General features: G+C 37.6%; 1 protein-coding gene across 1 annotated transcript in view; it reads left to right on the plus strand.

Moving 5' to 3' along the window:
* The window catches only part of LRIG3 (leucine rich repeats and immunoglobulin like domains 3), a 38,183-nt gene extending 18,232 nt beyond the window's left edge, over positions 1-19,951 (plus strand). The window contains exons 4-19 of the mRNA XM_058805325.1: positions 1,912-2,046; positions 2,664-2,807; positions 4,704-4,847; positions 5,163-5,306; positions 5,733-5,876; positions 7,111-7,191; positions 7,854-7,925; positions 8,319-8,390; positions 9,563-9,726; positions 12,627-12,947; positions 13,467-13,748; positions 14,210-14,662; positions 14,870-15,028; positions 16,116-16,259; positions 16,345-16,620; positions 19,131-19,951. Of these exons, the coding sequence (XP_058661308.1) occupies positions 1,912-2,046; positions 2,664-2,807; positions 4,704-4,847; positions 5,163-5,306; positions 5,733-5,876; positions 7,111-7,191; positions 7,854-7,925; positions 8,319-8,390; positions 9,563-9,726; positions 12,627-12,947; positions 13,467-13,748; positions 14,210-14,662; positions 14,870-15,028; positions 16,116-16,259; positions 16,345-16,620; positions 19,131-19,375 (2,980 nt within the window). The 3' untranslated portion in view covers positions 19,376-19,951. The remainder of the gene's footprint in view (positions 1-1,911; positions 2,047-2,663; positions 2,808-4,703; positions 4,848-5,162; positions 5,307-5,732; positions 5,877-7,110; positions 7,192-7,853; positions 7,926-8,318; positions 8,391-9,562; positions 9,727-12,626; positions 12,948-13,466; positions 13,749-14,209; positions 14,663-14,869; positions 15,029-16,115; positions 16,260-16,344; positions 16,621-19,130) is intronic.
* Positions 19,952-20,254: the final 303 nt, after the last annotated feature.

The following is a 20,254-nucleotide window of genomic DNA, read 5'->3' on the forward strand; positions in this document are numbered from 1 at the left end:
AAAAATGTTCCTGAAGCAAACAAGCTGAAGGTTTTTTGTTTGGTTTTGTTGTAACTTGGTCTGTGTCAGGTAATTTGCCAGTTGGTTTAAGTGCTACTCTGAAGATGGTGTAAGAGTTTTATTTGGTTCCATTAGGTCCAACTAAAGTTTGTAATACAGGGGCTATTATCCTGCCAGTTGTGAGGAATTTATGTTTTATGGAGCAATGCTGACACAAAGACAGTACTGTGCAAGCCGTCTTATAACTGAACACTTTCACACTGCAATTTAGGAGGCGGGCAGTTCAGGAAATTGCAGGCTTCTGCTGGAGCACACTTTTACTGCAAGGAAAATTTTATTCGTCACTCAAGTAATTGGCAGTTTTAATACCTTGTTAGGAATTACCTTGTAAACAAACTAATGCATAAAGGCAAGGCTCTATGACCTGTTATGTTATCTAACTCACATTCTTATTTGGCCAGTGGAACTGACAGAGGGTGGTGGTGTTTGTTGTTTTTTATTAAAGTAATTTGTTTCCATTTATTATAAATACTTTCAGCTAAGAGTTAAAAAATGCAGTGTACCTATACCAGACAGCCTAAGGAATTGAAACATGATACAAGCTCAGCATTGGAGGGGCTGCAGGATCACTTACCCATTCCCATATGTGGTCAGAAGGCCCATTAATCTCACTTCTGGTTCATTTGTGAGTTAGGACTTTTTTGTCTTGAGCAGTAGTTCCCCCACACCCCTTGAATACATGAGAGTTGTCCATGTTGTCCTAATGTGTGGCTTACTATTTGATCCAGAGCAAGTATTTCCATTAAAGGTAAACACTTTGCAGAATTAATATTCTTGTTGATAGTTTTCCTAAAATTGCTTTTGCCTGCAATCTCTAGGATCTGGGAAAAGCTCCTAAATCTTGGTAATTATTGAGCAAGATTTAGAGTGTACCACAGCTAGAATGACTTGAACTCAACAAGGTAACAAGAATTATTTCAGGTTACATTTGTTTAATTGGTTGGGATCTGCTTTCACCTATGTAGTGGTAGCCCTGAACAATAATGCTGCTGATGTGTGGTGTATGATTCTGTACATCATGCAGCTGAGGTGGAAAAACTGGTAGGTTGCTGGGTATGAGCATGAAATAGGGTCACTGGAAAAAGTTCATGTGTGAAAGAGGGGTGTTCCTCAGAACAGACTACATTACCCACATCTTCAGATTGTTGCATACTTTTTGTTGTGGAATTGGGTGTGATGCTGAGCTGAAGTTTGACCAGACATGAAGCCCAAAACTCCTGTAATGACCTCTAATATGCAGAATTTTTGTTCTTTGCTAACTCATTAGAAAAATCTGTAGATTGGAATACTAGGTCTAATTCCATAATTACAGAATGTTTTTCAGGGGGCTGTGTTGTCATCCATCCTTTATAATCTAGCTCTGTGGTTTCTTCTGGAAATTCAGATGGACTTCTGTGCCAAGGAAGTTTTCAAAAAAACCCAAGCACTGTGTTTTGCTACTATGATATTAATTTGCTTAAAACAGAAAACAGCTCTAACTTTATTTAATTAAATTGCTGTGGCATAAAGTTTCATGCAAGTGCCAGATATTTCTACTGTTCAGAAATAGGTGATTGTAGTGTTTTGCATCTCTTTTTAAAAGCCATGAATTGCAGTAATTGGATTATATTGCATTTTTTTTTCATTGTTTCCTGGAATTATATTTTATGAAATATTAATGAAAATTTATTTAGGCTATTTCAATTTGTGATTTTGGATTAATATTATGCATAGAGAACATACCTTATTGCTTTTCTGTAATTCAAAATTATTTTCAAGTAGAGGAATTATGAACTAATATTTGCCAGGGTTGTGTAGTTAAGATGTGTTTACTCTGGAAATGACATTTTGACTACTGCCCTTAAATTTCAGGACCAGTAACAAGATTGCCAACATTTTGTCTGAACATCTGAAGCCATTTCAGAGTCTAGAAACTTTGGACTTGAGCAACAACAATATATCAGAGCTAAAAATTTCATCATTTCCATTGTTACAACTCAAGTATCTGTAAGTAGATTTTTTTTTCTTTTAGGTTACTTTCAAATATCTTGTTGGATAATTTAGATTGGCAGCTGTTTATTAAGTATTAAATCTTCTTTTAATTAGAATGACATTAATATTCCTACCTGTCTAGTTTAACATAAGCTACTAACTTGAATATATGAGTTACAATGAGATGTTTTAATTCATTAAAAAAAGCTAAGGCCATTATCTTGAGATGAAACAAATAGATGTGTCTCTTGAGAGAAATAATTATGTGATAAAATTAATTTAAGTTCCCCATGGATAGTCTAGTTTGTTTTTATATGGAGCTGGATAGACTTCTTGTGAATACACTTCAATTCTTATTCAGGAATATTGGAATGCAAGATATACTGACTGATAAAAAAGTAACAGGATTGCCACATATTATCTTCTTCCATTATCACACTCTGGCAGAGTAGAGTAAAATGATGGTGGTGAAATACTATTTGACTAATGAAAAAGCTGTCAAGAGCTCTAATTAATATGAAAAAATCCATTTATAAATGAGTAAGACCCACAAGAGCTTTGTGTTTCACTATTTGGTGTTAAGAATTTATTAAATAACTGTAAATTTAACCTTCTGGATGTTGTTTCAACAGGTATATTAACAGTAACCGAATAACCTCTATGGAGCCTGGTACCTTTGACAATTTGTCTACCACACTTCAAGTATTGAAACTGAACAGGAACAAAATTTCAGCAATTCCTCAAAAGATGTTTAAACTGTCCCATCTGCAGCACCTGTAAGTGTAACCTACAATTGACTAATTGTTTTCAGGTTTTCCAAAGCACTGGCAGTGCTGGAACTTTAGCCTTTAATTTAACCAGAGGCAGAGTGAGACAGACAGAGAAAACATACTACTGCAACCCTTACTAACTGCAGCATTGTACTGAACAAAACTAGTCTTATATGTTGGTGAGATGTGAACAGTCTTTGTGTTTAAAATTGTGTTTGCCTATTAAAAGTAAAAAAAAAAAAAAAAAAGACTGGAAAAGGGGTAGGAGCAATATTTCTGTAATAAAGCATCAGGAAAATAGTAAGTAAAGTAAACTTATATAGTTCACTGCAGCAGTCATTTACTTTGTGCTTTCACACAGTGGAATGAAGGAAATTAACAATAAGCAATATGCTTGAATAAATAGACCTTCAGCTTTACTGACACAGTGCTGTCCATAAATATTCTACCAAATAAATAATAAAGTTATATGAAAGAGACTGTGGGGCTTGTTTTAATTGGAAAACTTAGAAAGTGCAGAAAATGGACAAAAGAATGGGTTGCACTTTGTCAAATCCTGGATAATTACTTTCCATATTAGATAGTTAGGAGTTAAAAATTACAATTACAAAGTCTCTAAGGTTAGCCTTGAAAGTGATAGCTGATAAGAACACCGAAATATTAGGGTGCTTGACACTTCTGGAAAGAGTGACTGTGTTTCTTCTGGATATGAGCGTTGGAGCAGTTTTAGTCAGGCCTCAATAGAAGTCCTGCAAAGCTCAGGATTTGTTAATGATTTTGGTAGACTTTCTGATCTTCAGATTCACCTGAACTTTTGGATGTTGCTTATATCCTTGCCTAAAAATGTTCCCTTTGTTCATAGTTGTTATGCTGACTGAGTTATGCTAGGTAGTTTATCTGCAAGGAAGCCCAAAAATTTGCGTTATCACCTGAAAGTATTCAAAGAAGAATGAGGAAGAACTAAAGCCTGTTCTTACTGAATGTTCTTCACTTTTTATTCATATTTAAACATAGGATAAGAAGTAGGGCTCTCCCTCAGGTCTGTTATGAAGTAGATTTTTGTGTCAGACTGCTGTAGAGACAAGCTGAATTCTTACAGGGTTGTGACTCTGAAAAATAATGATGGTAGTAATGTGGGGAGAGGATTATTTAGACCTTTACTTTGCATGGTGAAATGAGTTTTGAAAGGAGAGATTCTTCCTAGTTTGATAGACCTAAGACTTCCTTGAAGGGACAGATGATCACTCCTTTTATTACCTTTTGGTAGTATTGTCTAATCCTGTCACTGCATCTTGCCCTCCTGCTAGTTACACCCTCCATCTCCCTCAGAGGATACACATTGCTCCCAGTTTCTGACCTGCACAGGGTCAGTGTAGTGGCAGAAGAGTGAGTGCCAAGACCACTTGAGAAAGAGGGAGGGCACTATGTGTAACTGGTTTTGAAGAAGGGAGGGATGTAATGAGTGCTTGACTACGGATACAGAAATAGATCACCCAGGATGTTCAATTTTGTCTCGTTATCACAACTAAAATTTAACTTTTTTTTTACTGTTTATTGACTGCAATTACAAACCAGCCTTAACATCTCTACTTCTGGATAAACACTGCTCTCAATTTTGAATTTAAGAACAGGATTAACCATGACATTCTAGGTCTACAGGGATTCTTTAAGTCTGAAAATCAGGGAACTACCAAGTACTCGTTCTCAGTATCAGAAAGGCAGAACAGTATTAACATGGTTAAATATAATGGGTTACAATAAAATATTTTATTTTTATTACTTCTTGTCTTTGTTTCATGTGCAAGAGAAATGTTTAAATAAAGTTGGTTCCAGAGAGGGAAGAAAGGTTGTTGGCATGTAGGTAAAATTACTGTGCTGTAACTGTAAATTCTATTGATGCAGGGAGCTGAATCGCAACAAAATCAAAAAAATAGATGGGCTCACTTTCCAAGGACTTCCTGCTTTGAAATCATTAAAACTGCAGAGAAATGGGGTTACAAGGCTTATGGATGGTGCTTTCTGGGGTTTGACCAACATGGAAGTCTTGTAAGTATCAAAATTTTGCTGATAAGTTCTACTGATAACATATTAAGTAGATTTCCACAAAATTAATAGAATTGTGTGATAAAATTTAAAGATGTTTATGAATTGAATTGTTTTGTTGTGGTCTGAAAAGGAGCAGTCAGTCAGTAGTGAGTGTGTAGAGCAGCACATTTTAAATGCATGGATACAACTCAAGATTTATGTAGAGGCCCCAGCTCTCTAGCCAGTGTTGTGAGGTCAGAGGTGGACCTGTGGCATAGCATGCATGCTGCTGTGTTTCTATATCTTATGTCTTTTTCTGTTTGTGGGTGTTTGTAGGCAGCTGGACCATAACAACTTAACAGAGGTAACCAAGGGCTGGCTTTATGGCTTACTGATGCTGCAACAACTCCATCTCAGCCAAAATGCCATCAGCAGGATCAGTCCTGATGCCTGGGAATTTTGCCAAAAACTCAGTGAACTGTGAGTATCTTTATTCTCTTCCAGTTTCAAAAGCCAGGTAGATGGCAAAACATGAGCTTCTTAGCACTGATCTGTGAATTTTTCATAGCAAAGTTTCCAAGATGACTACAACTTTGCTGTATAAGACAGTTATATCTTGTTGAAAGAATTTGGAAGTTAAATGAGATTGCTCCATTTCACTATAGCAGTTGTACTGAAGCCATAACACAGTAATTTTCAAATGAGAGAAATTAATTCTGCAGTAATTTGTGAATTGTTCAAAACAATGCAAAATGCTTTGTGGTCAGAAGTGGTGTAGTGGATTCTGTGATAATCATCAGGGGAAAACTGGTGCTTCCCCCCTGAAAATCCATGTGGGTTGAACTAAGTTAAATAAGCACTGCAGCATGAACATTAAAATGCTTTCTTTCCCCCTTAAATTTGCAGAGATTTGACATTCAATCAATTAGCAAGGTTAGATGATTCAAGCTTCATTGGTTTAAGCGTGCTGGTTGGACTGTACATTGGAAACAACAAAGTAAACTACATTGCTGATTGTGCCTTCAAGGGACTTTCCAGTCTACAGATTTTGTAAGTTGACAAACTCAATTTGTAAGGTTAAAACTTTGGGAAAAATCCTGTGTTTATGGGTTATTTCTTTCCTTTATGAAAGAGACAAGAACATTTTGTTAACTTCCCCTGATCAGTGTATGATTTTCTTAGAGTAAGATTTCTTTCCAGAATAGTTGAGAAAGGGAAGAGTTCCTCTTTTGTTAAGGCTGTGCACAATGGATGGTGGTAACAGTGATGCAGACTTCCAGTAGCATTGCTGTGGGAGAGGCATATCTCTTGAAGGCAGCAAGGAGAGCGCTGCTACCCAGTTTTAGGGATCTGGATCATAGTTGTGTCTTAACTGAATCATTTTCTCTCACAGCAGAAATAAGAATACAAAAATCATTGTCATGACTGGACAATTGCTTTAAGTATCGGTTTGTGTTTTTGAAATAGCATTTCTTAAAGGAAGGGAAAGAACTAATCTAAATACATTCCTCTTCATTAAAACCTTGCCATTGCGTACCACTGACCCATCTGTCAGCCAGATGAGCAAAACGATTGCCTTTGCCTCTAGGCTTTATTTTCAGGGGTTTGCTCACATACACTTAGGGCATCTAGGAAAAATGCAAATTAGAGGAGTGTACACCATGTTTTTTAACAATATAGAGAGTTGGAAATCATAAAGAAAGGAACTTAGAGAATTGTGAGCTGTTTAGGTATTAAGTATTAGGCAATTTTTCCTAGATTTTTCTTTCTCCTTCTGCTCAACCCTGTAGATTGTTTGCAGACACACTATTCTGTACACAAATCTGTAAGCTCTTTATGCTTCATAGATAATTAAGTAAGTGTTTTGGGATGTTAAAATGACTCTCTGGGTGTTAAGGACTTAAAACAACATGGGGGGGTTCCATTTCAAACGGACAACAGTTGGTCCTTTCCCTTCCTTCAGTGCATGTTTTTCTAAATAGTCCTGTATCTGAATACCTTTTCAGGGATATGTCGTTTGGTTTGCTCACAGTTCTAAAAATTGTTGAGTTAGTGATCTTTTCAATTATCAGTGGGAAAAATACTAACAGTCGTCCAAGTCTCTCAGTAAAAATTGAAGTGATAAAGTTAATCAGGAAAAGCTTCTCTTAACCCACCAAAACCAACTGAACAAAAATCCAACCAATCCAACAGAAAGCTATTTTAGATTTTTTTTTAAGTAATACATGCTGTTGAAGAGCTATGTGCCTTTTTGTGATTTGATTTCCCCTCCCCTCTTAAACAGGGATCTGAAAAACAATGAAATATCATGGACTATTGAAGATATGAATGGTGCTTTCTCTGGCCTAGATAAACTTAAGAAGCTGTGAGTATTGCTACAGCATTTGTATCTCATCATGCCTTAAAAAAAAGACCTTATTATGTGTCTTTCAAAGGACAAGCCCAACACTTAAGGATATTAAATTTTCCATAGCAGAGCTGATTTTTTTCTCTCTTAACGCTTTGTTCTCTATAACATCTTCCGTGACAATAAAAGAAAATCAAGATTCTCCAAGTCAAACTAATCTGAAATACTTCAAGTATTGATAATATTTATGGACATATTTATCAAAGAATGAGGTTTTTCCATACTTAAAAATAATAAGTATATCATATGATAAAAGCATAGTGGCAGGCTTAGTCTTCAGTAAGGTAAAGCAGCATCCAGTGGAAGTGGCTCCATTGCATTGAAATTTTCAAATGCATATTTATGAAATTAAAAAGTGATTACAGTTTTACATTTAGAATAATCCATATCACTTAACTGCATACCTTAAATGTCTTCTAAAATCATTGTAAAATCTAGTTCTTTATTCAAGGGGAATAAATTAGTATCTTTTAGATGTGATGCAGATTGTTGCATTGGAAATGGGTGAGTGGTGAATACTAGTCACAGTCGAAAAATAAATGCCAAAAATGAAATTATTCAGCTCAAAAATACTCCCATTTAATTTCATTTCTTTTGCATCATGTGCTTAAATTTTTTAGGATACTCCAAGGAAACAAGATTAGATCCATTACAAAGAAAGCATTTTCTGGTTTGGATGCACTTGAACACTTGTAAGTAGTAGACATTCACATTTAACCCAAAATGGGAAAAAAATGAATTTTGATACTAACTGAATTTGAAGGAGAAGTAACAAGCTTTATTTATGACTTGGGATGAAAGTCATAAATATTTGATTATTTGATTAACCTTACCATGGTTGCTACTGTGATCTTCAGAAGATTTTTCAGTTTTGAAGTTACACTGAGTGTGAATTTTGGAATTAATGCAGAAATTCTTACATATGAAACACACTGTGAAACTCCTCATTTGCATCTCCTTTTATTTTGAGCTTAAACACCCTTTGTATATCACTAAAATAGCAAATTATTGCTTGAGTCTTAAATCCATTCAGTTTAATAAATCTATTATTTTCTTCTAATCCTGTTTTTCTTTTTTCTTCCTAGAGATCTAAGTAACAATGCAATTATGTCAGTTCAAGGAAATGCATTTTCACAAATGAAGAAACTCAAAGAACTGTAAGTTTCTATCAAAAGACATAATCTCTATTAAGTATATAGATATTATCTATACATATAAAGGTATAAATAAAAGCCTTGTAAGACATCACCTGGTGCAGTGATAAACCCCTGCTGTAATCTCTCTGAAATAACATTAAAAGTTTATGCCAGTGTTTTGGGGTTTTTTTTCTATTTTTATATGATGGGTGTATTTAAGTGAGAGAGTGTAGGATAGGTGGCTGCATTCAATTTCTGCTACATTTGTTGTCTCTAAAATCCTTATTTTAAATTAGGTGATCTCTAACAGGTTTTAGATAAGGGAGACTTTAATGTAACGTGCTCTTAAGAACAGCGGTGCTGGACCAGTGAAATGCAGTGCTGTAATTCTTCTGTAAAGACCTGGTTGTCACTGCTTGTAATTGGCTCCTTCTCTCCTGTAGTAGCAGAGACAGATCTTCAGAGAAGTCGTGAAGTGGTCACTGCAAAAAATGTATTTTAGTGAGGATGAGTTTTTGTCCTCTCATCCTTTTTTTCTATTGATCAATGCAGAGCAGCACTGGCTCACGGGTTGGGTGCAGAGGGTTATACTGAAAGGGGTGACATCAAATTGGCAACCTGCCACTGGTGGGGTTCAGCCGGGCTCCATCATCAGCCCTGTGCTCTTCATCAGTGACTTGGATTTGGGACTCAAAGGAGATACTGAGCAAGTTCACAGGTGATGCAAAGCTGGGAGGAGCTGTTAACTCCCTGGAAGGCAGGGAGGCCCTGCAGAGTGACCTCAACAAATGAGAGGGCTGGGCAATCAGCAGCTGTATGATGTCCAACAAGACAAAGGGCTGGATTCTGCGCCTGGGGTAGGGCAGCCCTGGGTGTGTGGACAGACCTGGGAATGAGAGACTGGAAAGCAGAGCTGTGGAACCTGGTGCCCTGGTCAGTGGCAAGTTGGATATAACTCACCAGTGCCCTGGCAGCCAGGAGGGCCCACCCATGTCCTCAGGGGGCATCAGGCACAGCATCACCAGCTGGGCAAGGGAGGAGATTTCAGCTGAGCAATATTGCCATCTTTCTCTTGCAATATGTGTGTTTAACCTAGAGCCTTAGTTTTGTTATGAAAGTGTGCTCACACAGATCTGTATTACAAACAGAATAGAACAAACAAACAGGCTTTGATTTTAATTGCTTTTTCTTAGGCACTTCAATACATCAAGTCTCTTGTGTGACTGCCAGTTGAAATGGCTACCACAGTGGATGTCAGAGAACAACTTCCAGAGCTTTGTAAATGCCAGTTGTGCTCATCCTCAGCTGCTAAAAGGGAGAAGTATTTTTGCTGTCAGCCTGGATGGGTTTGTCTGTGGTGAGTGTAGCCTCTATTTCTCATCCCATAAAACAAATATTGCTGTGTGCTTGGATTTTTTTTTTTTTTGTGGTTCCTCCGTATGTTGTGATTTCTATAAAAAAATTGAAAGGATGTGATACTTAGTAACATTTTCTCCTGTTCCCAAACTGTGTTGTAGATGCTTAAAGCTTGAGGCTTTGTACAAGACAGGGAGTCTTTGACTTTTATACCAAGTACAGCTTGCTTACATAGAACATACCATGTTCTATGCGTGCAAGTGAAAGCTCAGTACGTTGTGAGGGTAAATGTATGTGCCTCTAGATTTAAAAGATACTGTTTTGATCACTATTGTTTTTAAGTGAGACATACTTTGGGAAATTAAGATGTAGTTTTTGGGTTTGGTTATTTGTAAATTTTTTTCATTTTCCATTATTCTTGAGGTTATTCCAGGGCTGATAAAATTTCAAGGTAAAAAAGCTATATTGGCCTCACCTCTGATGCTTTTATGTGTGCTTGTGGTGTACTTTAAAAATTATTTGGAGTATTTAAATTACTGCCTTTTAAACTGTGTTTAAAAAATATGATTACCACAGTTACGATACTGGTGTTTTTTTATTTCAGTTTGCCAGAGAGTAAATGCTAGCAAAATATTTTTACTTTAGGACCTGAGAATTTGAGGTGATAGCATCTGCTTTAAAAATGAAATTTTGCTATGTGTGTTTAGTAGCATAATGAACATCCGTGTTATGTTCTCTAAAGCAAAGTGAAGCTAAGCATTCAGGGTAAGGGCATTTTTGATTACTCTGATATATAAAGTAGAAACTTTGAAAATACCAGGAAATTTAAAAGCCAACTAACTGCATTTCGTGTATTTTTGTTGAATAAGTTTTATTTTTCTTACTAAAGAAAATTCAAACATTGTATTCTTTGGAGACAAAAAGATAAGTGTTTTCTCAATAATTTTGTCTCATAGCAAATATAACTGGTTAATTTTTACTGTTGCTACCCTTTTTCAGTGGGAAAGCAAGTCCAGAATATAAAATAGTGTACCAAAATGTTGGTTTTTCCTTTCCTGTTAGCAGACAGATATTTAATAAATAATCAGCAGATTGTAGCTACTGCCGAGAAGCAGAGGTTGATATAATGCAGGGAATTAGAGCTTATTCACTGGCTAGAGGAATATATATGAGGTAGGCATCCTAATTTATGCGAAACACATTCTGTCAAAAAATTAACCTGGAGATTTAAATGTATGTCTTCCATTTGTTAAATTTGGAGGAATTGTGCTCTTTCTTTGGGCTAATGAATGCTATTTTTAAGTATTTAGTTTTAAACCATTTAAGATGTGTTAGCAAAAAGAAATGTACTGAATCAGTTTTTGCATGTGATACTTAACATAGTTGCCATGCAGAAATAACTAAAATCTCCAAATAAAATCGTTGAGTGTTTCAGTTATATCTGTAAAGTCTGTTATCACTAGACGTTCTGGTATACCCACCTTGCTTACAAGTTTACAAGGGCTGCTTTTGCTTTTATAGAATTTTTAAATGGAGTGTGTTGACTCCTGTCTGAAATTAAAAGGTGTGTATAAATGTGGATGTCTTTGTAATACATTCCTTCAAATATGCTCTTGGATTATTCTGTTCTGACAAAACATAATGCTAGTCTTATCCTAGTGTGTTCTGTATTCTGTACTGTATGCTTATTTGAGTGACCTTTGTGTCACCCCTTCCTGTCAGGTAATTAAGATTGAAGTATGTTCTGCTGTCCTTTCACAAGGCTAATTTAAGTACTTAGAGTGTTTTACTTAGTTCTTGCCATGCAAAGTCGGTGAATGCATTAACTCAGTTTGCAAATGGTAAGGCATGGGTATGAAGCATGAAAAGCAAATAGCCTGGGATGGTCTTAAAATCCATGCTTAGTGTCCCAGATCCATGTTGGCCTGTCACTGGAGCACAGCATCATACCTGCAGGAGTTTTGCAGATGGATCAAGGTTAGGCTATCTGCACATCTCATTTTCATTTGTAACAGAGTAGAGGTTCTTCAAGGAAGTAGCACCTTGACCCCATAGTTCTTCCCAGTCATTTGAGATGTAATAAGACAAACGTGCTGGGAGACAGCAGGATCTGCAGGGAGGAATTTTTGGGGCACAGGACTTTTCCTGCAGTTCCTTTTTCCAGAGATTGGATACATCTTGAAAGTTGGGAATATACTAATGCTTTTGGTTTTGGGAGACCAGGCATTTACTTGTCCACTCCTTTTGCACATGCTGTGTACACACAGTCCAATTAATAATTCAGAAGGCAGCTAATTCTGTAAACTCATAACATGGCACTTCGAAGGTAACATTCCTATAGTAAAGGGACCTCCAGGAATTCTTGAAATTCTTGTGTTCTGCACTGCTTAAGTGACCTTCCATCCCCTTTAGCCCAAACAGACGCACATCACTGGAACACTGACTTTTGTACATGATTTTTTTTGTGGGTGTGGGTGAAATGCTCCACTGTAAGTTGCAGTTTCTGATAGCAGATGAACTATGCATTCAATAAAGAAAAACTCCCAGCACCTGAGGTGTTGTAAAGATGAGAGGTAGGCTTCATGATTGATGTACAGAGTAGTTCTTATGGATGTCAGGGAGTAGTTTTTCTATCTTTAGTGCTGTTATTGAAGAAGCTATGCACACAGTCTGCTTTTAAATGTGCTTTCTTTTTAATAAGAGATGGCTTTGCACAATAAACTCATAAATACGGCATCTTTAAATGCCCTAAGGCTAACAAAATTTAAAACAAAAGCATTGTGGATCCATTTAATAAATACTTATCTGACTCTTCTCTCAAACCTATAAAACAAGGCTTACTAACTCTCTGGAAAGAGTCCTCAGGCATCACATGTATTTTTTTTCTTTTCCTCTGTGCAGATGATTTTCCTAAACCACAGATCACTGTCCAGCCAGAAACCCAGTCAGCAATTAAAGGCTCCAATTTGAGTTTTGTGTGTTCAGCAGCCAGCAGCAGTGATTCCCCAATGACTTTTGCATGGAAGAAAGACAACGAATTACTGCAAGACGCTGAAATGGAGAATTATGCACACCTCCGGGCCCAGGGCGGAGAAGTGATGGAGTACACCACCATCCTTCGACTGCGCAATGTGGAATTCAGTAATGAGGGGAAATACCAGTGTGTTATTTCAAATCATTTCGGTTCATCCTACTCTGTCAAAGCCAAACTTACAGTAAATAGTAAGTACGTTTTGTTTTGCTTTTGGACTTCGAATGATTTTAATCAAGATAAGGATTCATAGATTTTTCATTCTTGTCATCTGCATCTTTTAGAAGATCCATAATACAAGATAATTTCATAAAATGTATCCATTTCCAAGGTCACTATTCAATTTTACCTCTCATCCCAGTGTACTGAAGCATAGTATAGGAAAAAACAACATACCTAATTCATAGTCAATCTGGCAAAATCAATGTTACAAGATGGAAAAATGTTAACTTTTTCTCACAGGAGTTAAGTGTGTGCTCTGTTTCAAGATGCTATGGAAAGGTCACATAGGAGGCTGTTAGCAAAAATGAGATTTTGATCTAGGTGGTCTCACATACTTCACAGTCCCCTCCCTTTCTGCTGGCTACTGATCAATTTAGACTGTGTGTTTCTCTAGTGTTTTTAGGCCCATGAGGGGTGTTCAAGGAAAGGCTGTACAAAAGAGAAGTATGTTTCATGTACTGATTTGGGTATCACCAACTTTTCTTTAGTGCTACCTTCATTTACAAAAATCCCCATGGACCTGACCATTCGAGCTGGGGCAATGGCACGTTTGGAATGTGCTGCAGTTGGGCATCCTGTCCCACAGATTGCTTGGCAGAAAGATGGTGGAACAGATTTTCCTGCAGCACGCAAGAGGCGCATGCATGTCATGCCTGAAGATGATGTATTCTTTATTGTTGATGTAAAGATCGAGGACACAGGTGTTTACAGCTGTACAGCTCAAAACACTGCTGGAAGCATTTCAGCTAATGCAACATTAACAGTACTAGGTAAGATATTGGCAAACTTTAACAGCACAATCAATATTATTACTCAAAATAATAAAAGTTGGTTAATGTTTCTCAGTGTATACACATCTGGTACACATGGGATGGAGGGAAGAAGGAGCTTCTGTTTTCATGTAGAGACTGTAGATTTGTTTAACTTTTGATTTCTTGAAATTTTGGTAATTGTTTTTATTGTAGTTCTCTGCATCTTAAGCGTGTATGATGTAGCATTTTTACCCTGTAAAGTAATCAAGCATGTAAATTGGACCAGTTGACAAGTAAATTGTAGGCTTTAAGTACAAATTCTTGAGTTTCTTCTTAGAATGAGAGTTAGCTTTATTAGGCCTTACTGATGCATTTAATTCAGCTTTTCCTCTTGAGCTGTGAAGGAAAGGGACACTTCTTATTCTTGCGAGGTCATTAGGAAAAAAACATAGAATATGAGGCTTGTGCTTTCTTTTCAGAAACACCATCATTTTTGCGGCCTTTGCTGGATCGAACTGTAACAAAAGGTGAAACTGCCGTCTTGCAGTGCATTGCTGGTGGTAGCCCTCCACCCCGACTGAACTGGACTAAAGATGACAGCCCTCTCATGGTAACAGAAAGACACTTCTTTGCTGCAGGCAATCAGTTACTAATTATTGTGGATACAGATGTAGAAGATGCCGGGAAATACACTTGTGAAATGTCTAATACACTTGGAACGGAACGAGGCAACATCCGACTTAATGTAATTCCTACTCCCACCTGTGACTCTCCTCAAAACGTTGCCCCATCACTTGATGATGATGGATGGGCCACAGTTGGCATTGTGATCATAGCTGTGGTTTGCTGTGTGGTGGGCACTTCCTTGGTGTGGGTGGTCATCATCTACCACACCAGACGGAGAAATGAAGATTGCAGCATTACAAATACAGGTGCGTAAACTGAAGGTTTACCTTGGAAAGGAAAACAAATGTTTGTGATTGCCTTGCAGTGGCTTTATTGTCGGAGCGTTTGTGTGCTTTGACTCAGGCAGAAAGGTGAATTATTTGTTGCTTTCAGTGCTTTGCTGCCAAGTTTAAAAATGTTTCTACAAACTGAAGTGTGTTGATGACTTTTGTATGTGTTTTGCTCCCCCACAGATGAAACAAATTTGCCTGCTGACATTCCAAGTTACCTGTCATCCCAGGGGACACTGGCTGAAAGGCAGGATGGATATGGCTCATCTGAAAATGGCAGTCACCATCAGTTCCTCTCATCTTCTGCAGGAGGGTATTTCCTGCAGCAGAGGGACAGTAATGGTAGGTAGAAAATGCTAAACAGATTTTTCATGTGACTTGAGGAGCTGCAGTTTGGCTATTGTCTTTGTAACTGATAAAAAGAACACTAAAGAAGCGTCTTTACACAGTTTAATAGAGGACATGAAAATTATTGCTTGGGATTTTTCAACACGATAATAACTTGGTTCTGTTCATCCAGATGATGTTATGGTGTTCATTTAAATCAGGAAGTTTTTCTCTAGTCTCAAGGGTAAATTTAAACTGATGAGGACATGTTCAAAACAAGAGCATCAAAAAGAAATTACCATGGCATGTCTTTTCTCTTACAGCTTGAAAAGGGTGCTTTTAGAGGAGTGTAAAGCATGTGTAGTAATACCAGTGGAACTTTAGTATAACTCTTTAAACTTGCTGGTTAAAAAAAAATCATTACAGTCAGAGTCAATAAAGAATTTAAGTTAAAGTTAAAAGCTGCAGTACTTGACATTTCTACCTGTGGCCCCAAAGAATCCCGTATATACTTGCACTAGGGAGGAAAAGGCACCTTTCTGGGAAAGGGCTTGGGGTTGAGACACTCGGGAGCTGGGACATGTGGGAATGGAGTGATGGTGAGATAATTTTGCAGTTGTGGGGTAGTGAGAGGAGCAGCCTCTTTGTGGATCAAGAACCGGAGAATGTGTCCAGAGCTTTGAGGAGCCATTGAACTAAAAATCTTTATAGCTGTTTAGGCAGCCAGTGATTCCCTCAGATTCTTTCAACCAGGACTTTGACATTGACATTCTGCTTTTGAAAGAGGCTGTGAGACAGATAATTAATTTGTCTAGTGTGCTTTGGAAGAAGGAAGTCCCCGGTTCTGATCCCTGTAATTGGTTTGGTTTTGTTTTGTTATTCAGGGATTGTACAGTGAAGTGACACATTCTCTGTCAAGCTAATTAATCGAACGGTTGCTGGAGTTAGGATTGTCATCCAAAAGTTAGGTTAAACCTAGGCAAACTCTAAACTACACTATGAAATTTTGTTGAACACGTGGGGTTCTTAAAAGTTACTCAAGAAACTCTAAGCTGGAGATTCAAAAAAGACTGTGTGCTGACACATCAATTTTATTTTTAAGGCATTTGCCATCTAGATAACAGCAGTGAGACAGACTTGGAGGGTGTTGCAGATCCATTCCTTTGCCACTATCTGGGGACTTCGGGGACTTTGTATTTAAAAGGCAGCGCTTACAGTTCTGATGCATTTGAAGCATATGGTACAAGTAAGTTCATTGGGGAGAGGTTTTAGTCCTAAGTCAGTCTTTGTTAAGATGAATCTATATAAAATGAATTTTTCATTTCCTTTAGGTTGCAGCCCTGACCAGAGAACAGCAGGCTTGGGCCTTTACGAGTCTGGATATTTAAAGAAAAAGGAATGCTGTCAATACTCACCTCCACAGGAAGATCCCTTTGACCAGTGTGTTGGCATTATTGGAACACAGGCTACAAGTAGCAGATTGATGAACTCTATTTATACTCAAAATGAAGGAACGGGACTGAAAAGCAGAAGTCTCAATTCAGACACATTTGATTTAAACAGAAGTTTGGAACCCTCATCTATTATGAGTAAAAGCACTTTCATGGGTATGTTCTAGCTATTGCTTTTTATTTAAGCTGCCATTGTCTTTGCTGTCTTGTTTCCTGCCTACAACACCAAGCAAAACTGATTTCTCACCTTTTTCTTTCCCAAATGTTTGATGCTGAGGAACAGAAAAGTGACTATAGTAAAACTGTGTAATGAGGATATTTAGATTACCAGATCTTCATAGCTCACACTTATGTAAAAATCTCATCAATGATATGATTCTTATCTTCTGTCTTAATATAGCTGGCAAATTTCTGTAAACATTAGCATAGATAGCTTAAATACACCCTAAGAAACTTCAGGCATACCAGAAGTTTTGCCTGACAGGCAAAAGGTGTGTAAGGAGGGCTCAGTGCAGGTGGGGAGAATTGAACTTGTGTGCATATATATTGTATAATACTGTCAGCCAGAACTATTTACCTTTCAAAATAAGGCAGTATGTAAAAATGCCCTCCTTTATCCCTCCTTTGTCATTTTCTCATGATGTGCATGATAAAAGAATTCCCAAAGTTTAGTTTAGGGTTTACAATTTTAATCCAGATTACAGGGAGAGGTGGGGGAAGGAGAAAAGCATTGCTTTATCCTTGAAGCTCATTAAATTTTGGATGTTGGTTTGGTTGCTTGGTGTAAAATGCATACAAAACCACATATTGCTTTCATATTTGTGATATCTTGGTGCCAAAACCAACCCTGGTACCATGGATTGTCTCCCGGCTGGTGTGTCAGCACTGGCTGATCAAGATCTGGGTCTGCAGGCTCTGAAGGGGACCTGGGGGAATGTGCATCACTGGGCTCTTTGTTCTCAGGGGGTGGGGAGGGAGGCACAAGCTCTGAAGTTTTCCCCCTTCAAAAGCCAGATGTTTGAACTGTAAAATGTTGCAGATGCCAGGACATCTGGCAGAGACCCTGGGACTGCACACGGCCGGCCTCCTGGCTGCCTGCCACTATTGCTGTGGTGGGACCATGCAGATAGGGCTTTAGTATGTCTCCTGCAGAAAGCAGTCCAACTGTATGTTCGTATATCCAGCAGTTAATGTCACCCCAAGGGTGCATAGGCCTCAGTCTGCCCTAAAAATCTCTGAAGAGTTACTTCTTTGATCAGTTCTCTGAGCGTACTACCCCACTTATATTGCATTGTCGTTGCCTTGGATGCTTCATAATCATTAGCACTCTTCCTTCAAAGAGCCTATGGCTAGATCTTGGATATGGTAGCTGTAGAACAAGTTGTGATTGATTTCTTTAGTTGTGAATTTGCTTCTTCAACATGGTCATGAAATTCAAGCCCCATTTTGCCTGTGCAATCATAGTGAAGTCGGCAGCTGGCGTTAGCATCACAGTTGACACACAAGCCAGAAAGTTCGTAGCTTGTATTTTTGTTTTTAAGACAGTTCATTTGTATCTTTGGTGCGGTGAGGAATATCCTTTCATACTGCATTAGGTCTAAACTGCTCTACAAATAATTGATGGAAGTAGGGGTTTTGTCCAATTCCTTTTTTAGTAACTTCTGAGTTCAGAGTTTTACTTGAAACCTTTAGTTCTAATAAAAGCAGAAGTGTTGCATTTTGGGTTCAAAATTTATTTTGAAATGTAGTGTTCAATTGTTAACAAAAACTTGAGTTCTTCAAAGTCAGCCTGTGATACATTGTCCTCTGAAAATAAGTCCTTACAGACACTTTGACTTAGGATGGGTATGTCTTTACTCACTGGAAAAAGGAGGCCCTTCTTGTAGAGGTGTTGATGCTAACAGCTTCCCAGTGATAGAGAATGACACACACTGATTGTTTACTGGCTAGTAAATACAGATAGTTGTTAATTATAGTTGAACTGAAACGTGTAATTCTCTTTGGGTTGCCACTGTTCTCTTTGCCCACAACTGACTGGATGGTCAGTGGTGAACGCAGCATGTGGCTATCTGCATCTTTATCATTAATGGGAGATGCTATCCAGAAGAAGATTCTGTTAGCATTCAGATTGCACCGTGGGACAATATTGTATAACCTGATAGGGGTTGTGGGGTTACATTTTTTTTTAAATTCCTAGTTTATTTTTTCTGAGCTGCATGGCAGATTGCATGTGCTATTCATTTTCTGAAGAACAAAACAGGGAGTGACTTTTGCATTAGAAAGTGTCTTATGATGTGTTTGCAGGTTGATCCCTGTTCCTAACTCCCCCCTCACCAGCCTCCCCAAAGAAAAATGGGTAAGGAAGTAGTCATGAAAACAAAAGAAATGAAGTTGTAGGTGGCTATGCAACTACTTGGAAATGTTTTTAATGTCTCTTGTGGCAGAATCTTGCTTTATGCTTGTTATCACATGGATGTTTCTTTAAAATGGTGGAACAGCATTTAAATAAAATCTCACTTTGGTGAATTTCCTGTCAACCTTGCATTTCATGTCACTTATGTTAATTTCTGTCAGTCTTGCATCTCAATGTCACTTATGTACACTAGGGTGAGACACAAATCTTTTTGCATCAATATTTCTGTGCTCACTCTTTTACTGTCTTTCAGGAACATTTGGAAAGCCTTTATGGAGGCCTCAGCTGGACTCTCTTTCAAGCTGTAGACAGCCTGCAAATTGCCAACCAAAAACCTCCCATAATAATCATCATGTCTCACTGGACTTCGATGCAGAGGCAGATGAAGAGGGAAAAGAAAGGACAGTTTCTAGAGGAGAAAATAGCTTTTATACATGCAAACAGTCCTTTGAAAACTTTAGGACTTCTACTTTCCAATCCTCTGATTCGGATACGTAGCTCCTTTTGGAATTAATGATTTGTGGAACCAAAGAAATAAATTTGCATACTACTACCTCAGTATGGAACTTTATTTAAAAAGGGAATAAGGAGAAGAAGGGAAGAAAGAAACCCCATGATGCTCTGAAATCAGAAGGAAAAATTTTTTTTTTTTCCAATAAAGCATAATTTCCAAGATGCTCTACATTGGTTATACAGGGACAAAAACCTATATTTGTAATTATTTTATAGCCTTTTTTTAATGCAAATAATATGTTTTGTAAATTAATGGTGTAAATAATACAATGTATGTATTTCTATGTCAGACTTCATTTTCTTGAAATGAGTAGTAAGCATTCTAATTTTGTACTGTTACTTGTACCTTTTTACAAATGGAAACTACATGCTGTTTGCATGTACCATGCATCTTATTTGCACATTACTTTAATAAAATATGCTGCCGTGTGGTCTCTGACCCACATTAGAGTATGAAGAATAAAAAGTGTGAATTATGTTTGTAGACAGTGTTGCAAATGTAGGTGCTTTCTGATACGTGTTTGCACCTTCATTTGACTTACACTTTTACCTTTAGATTTACTGTGTAAAATATGTTCATCTTCAGAGAGTGGGTGTGGTCCTGCCACAGCTAGTGGTAAGGTGGGTTGCAGCTATATGAACAAAGCAATGCTGTAAATCCTCCAGTTTGTGAATTCGCCCTGTCAGATGTGCACACACATGCTCTCAGTTTCCATGCCTGTGAGGCTGTAGTACCAGCAGTTTCCCTGTGCCTGCCTCTGGTGTAGGGATATACACAGTAGATGCACAAATTCATATCGAGCTGTTTAGCAAAAGAAAAAAAAAGGCACTGGATGTCTGCCTGGTAACCTAGGTTTTCTCTGA

Source organism: Ammospiza caudacuta, chromosome 5 (genome assembly GCF_027887145.1).
Source record: "Ammospiza caudacuta isolate bAmmCau1 chromosome 5, bAmmCau1.pri, whole genome shotgun sequence".
Lineage (NCBI taxonomy): Eukaryota > Metazoa > Chordata > Aves > Passeriformes > Passerellidae > Ammospiza > Ammospiza caudacuta.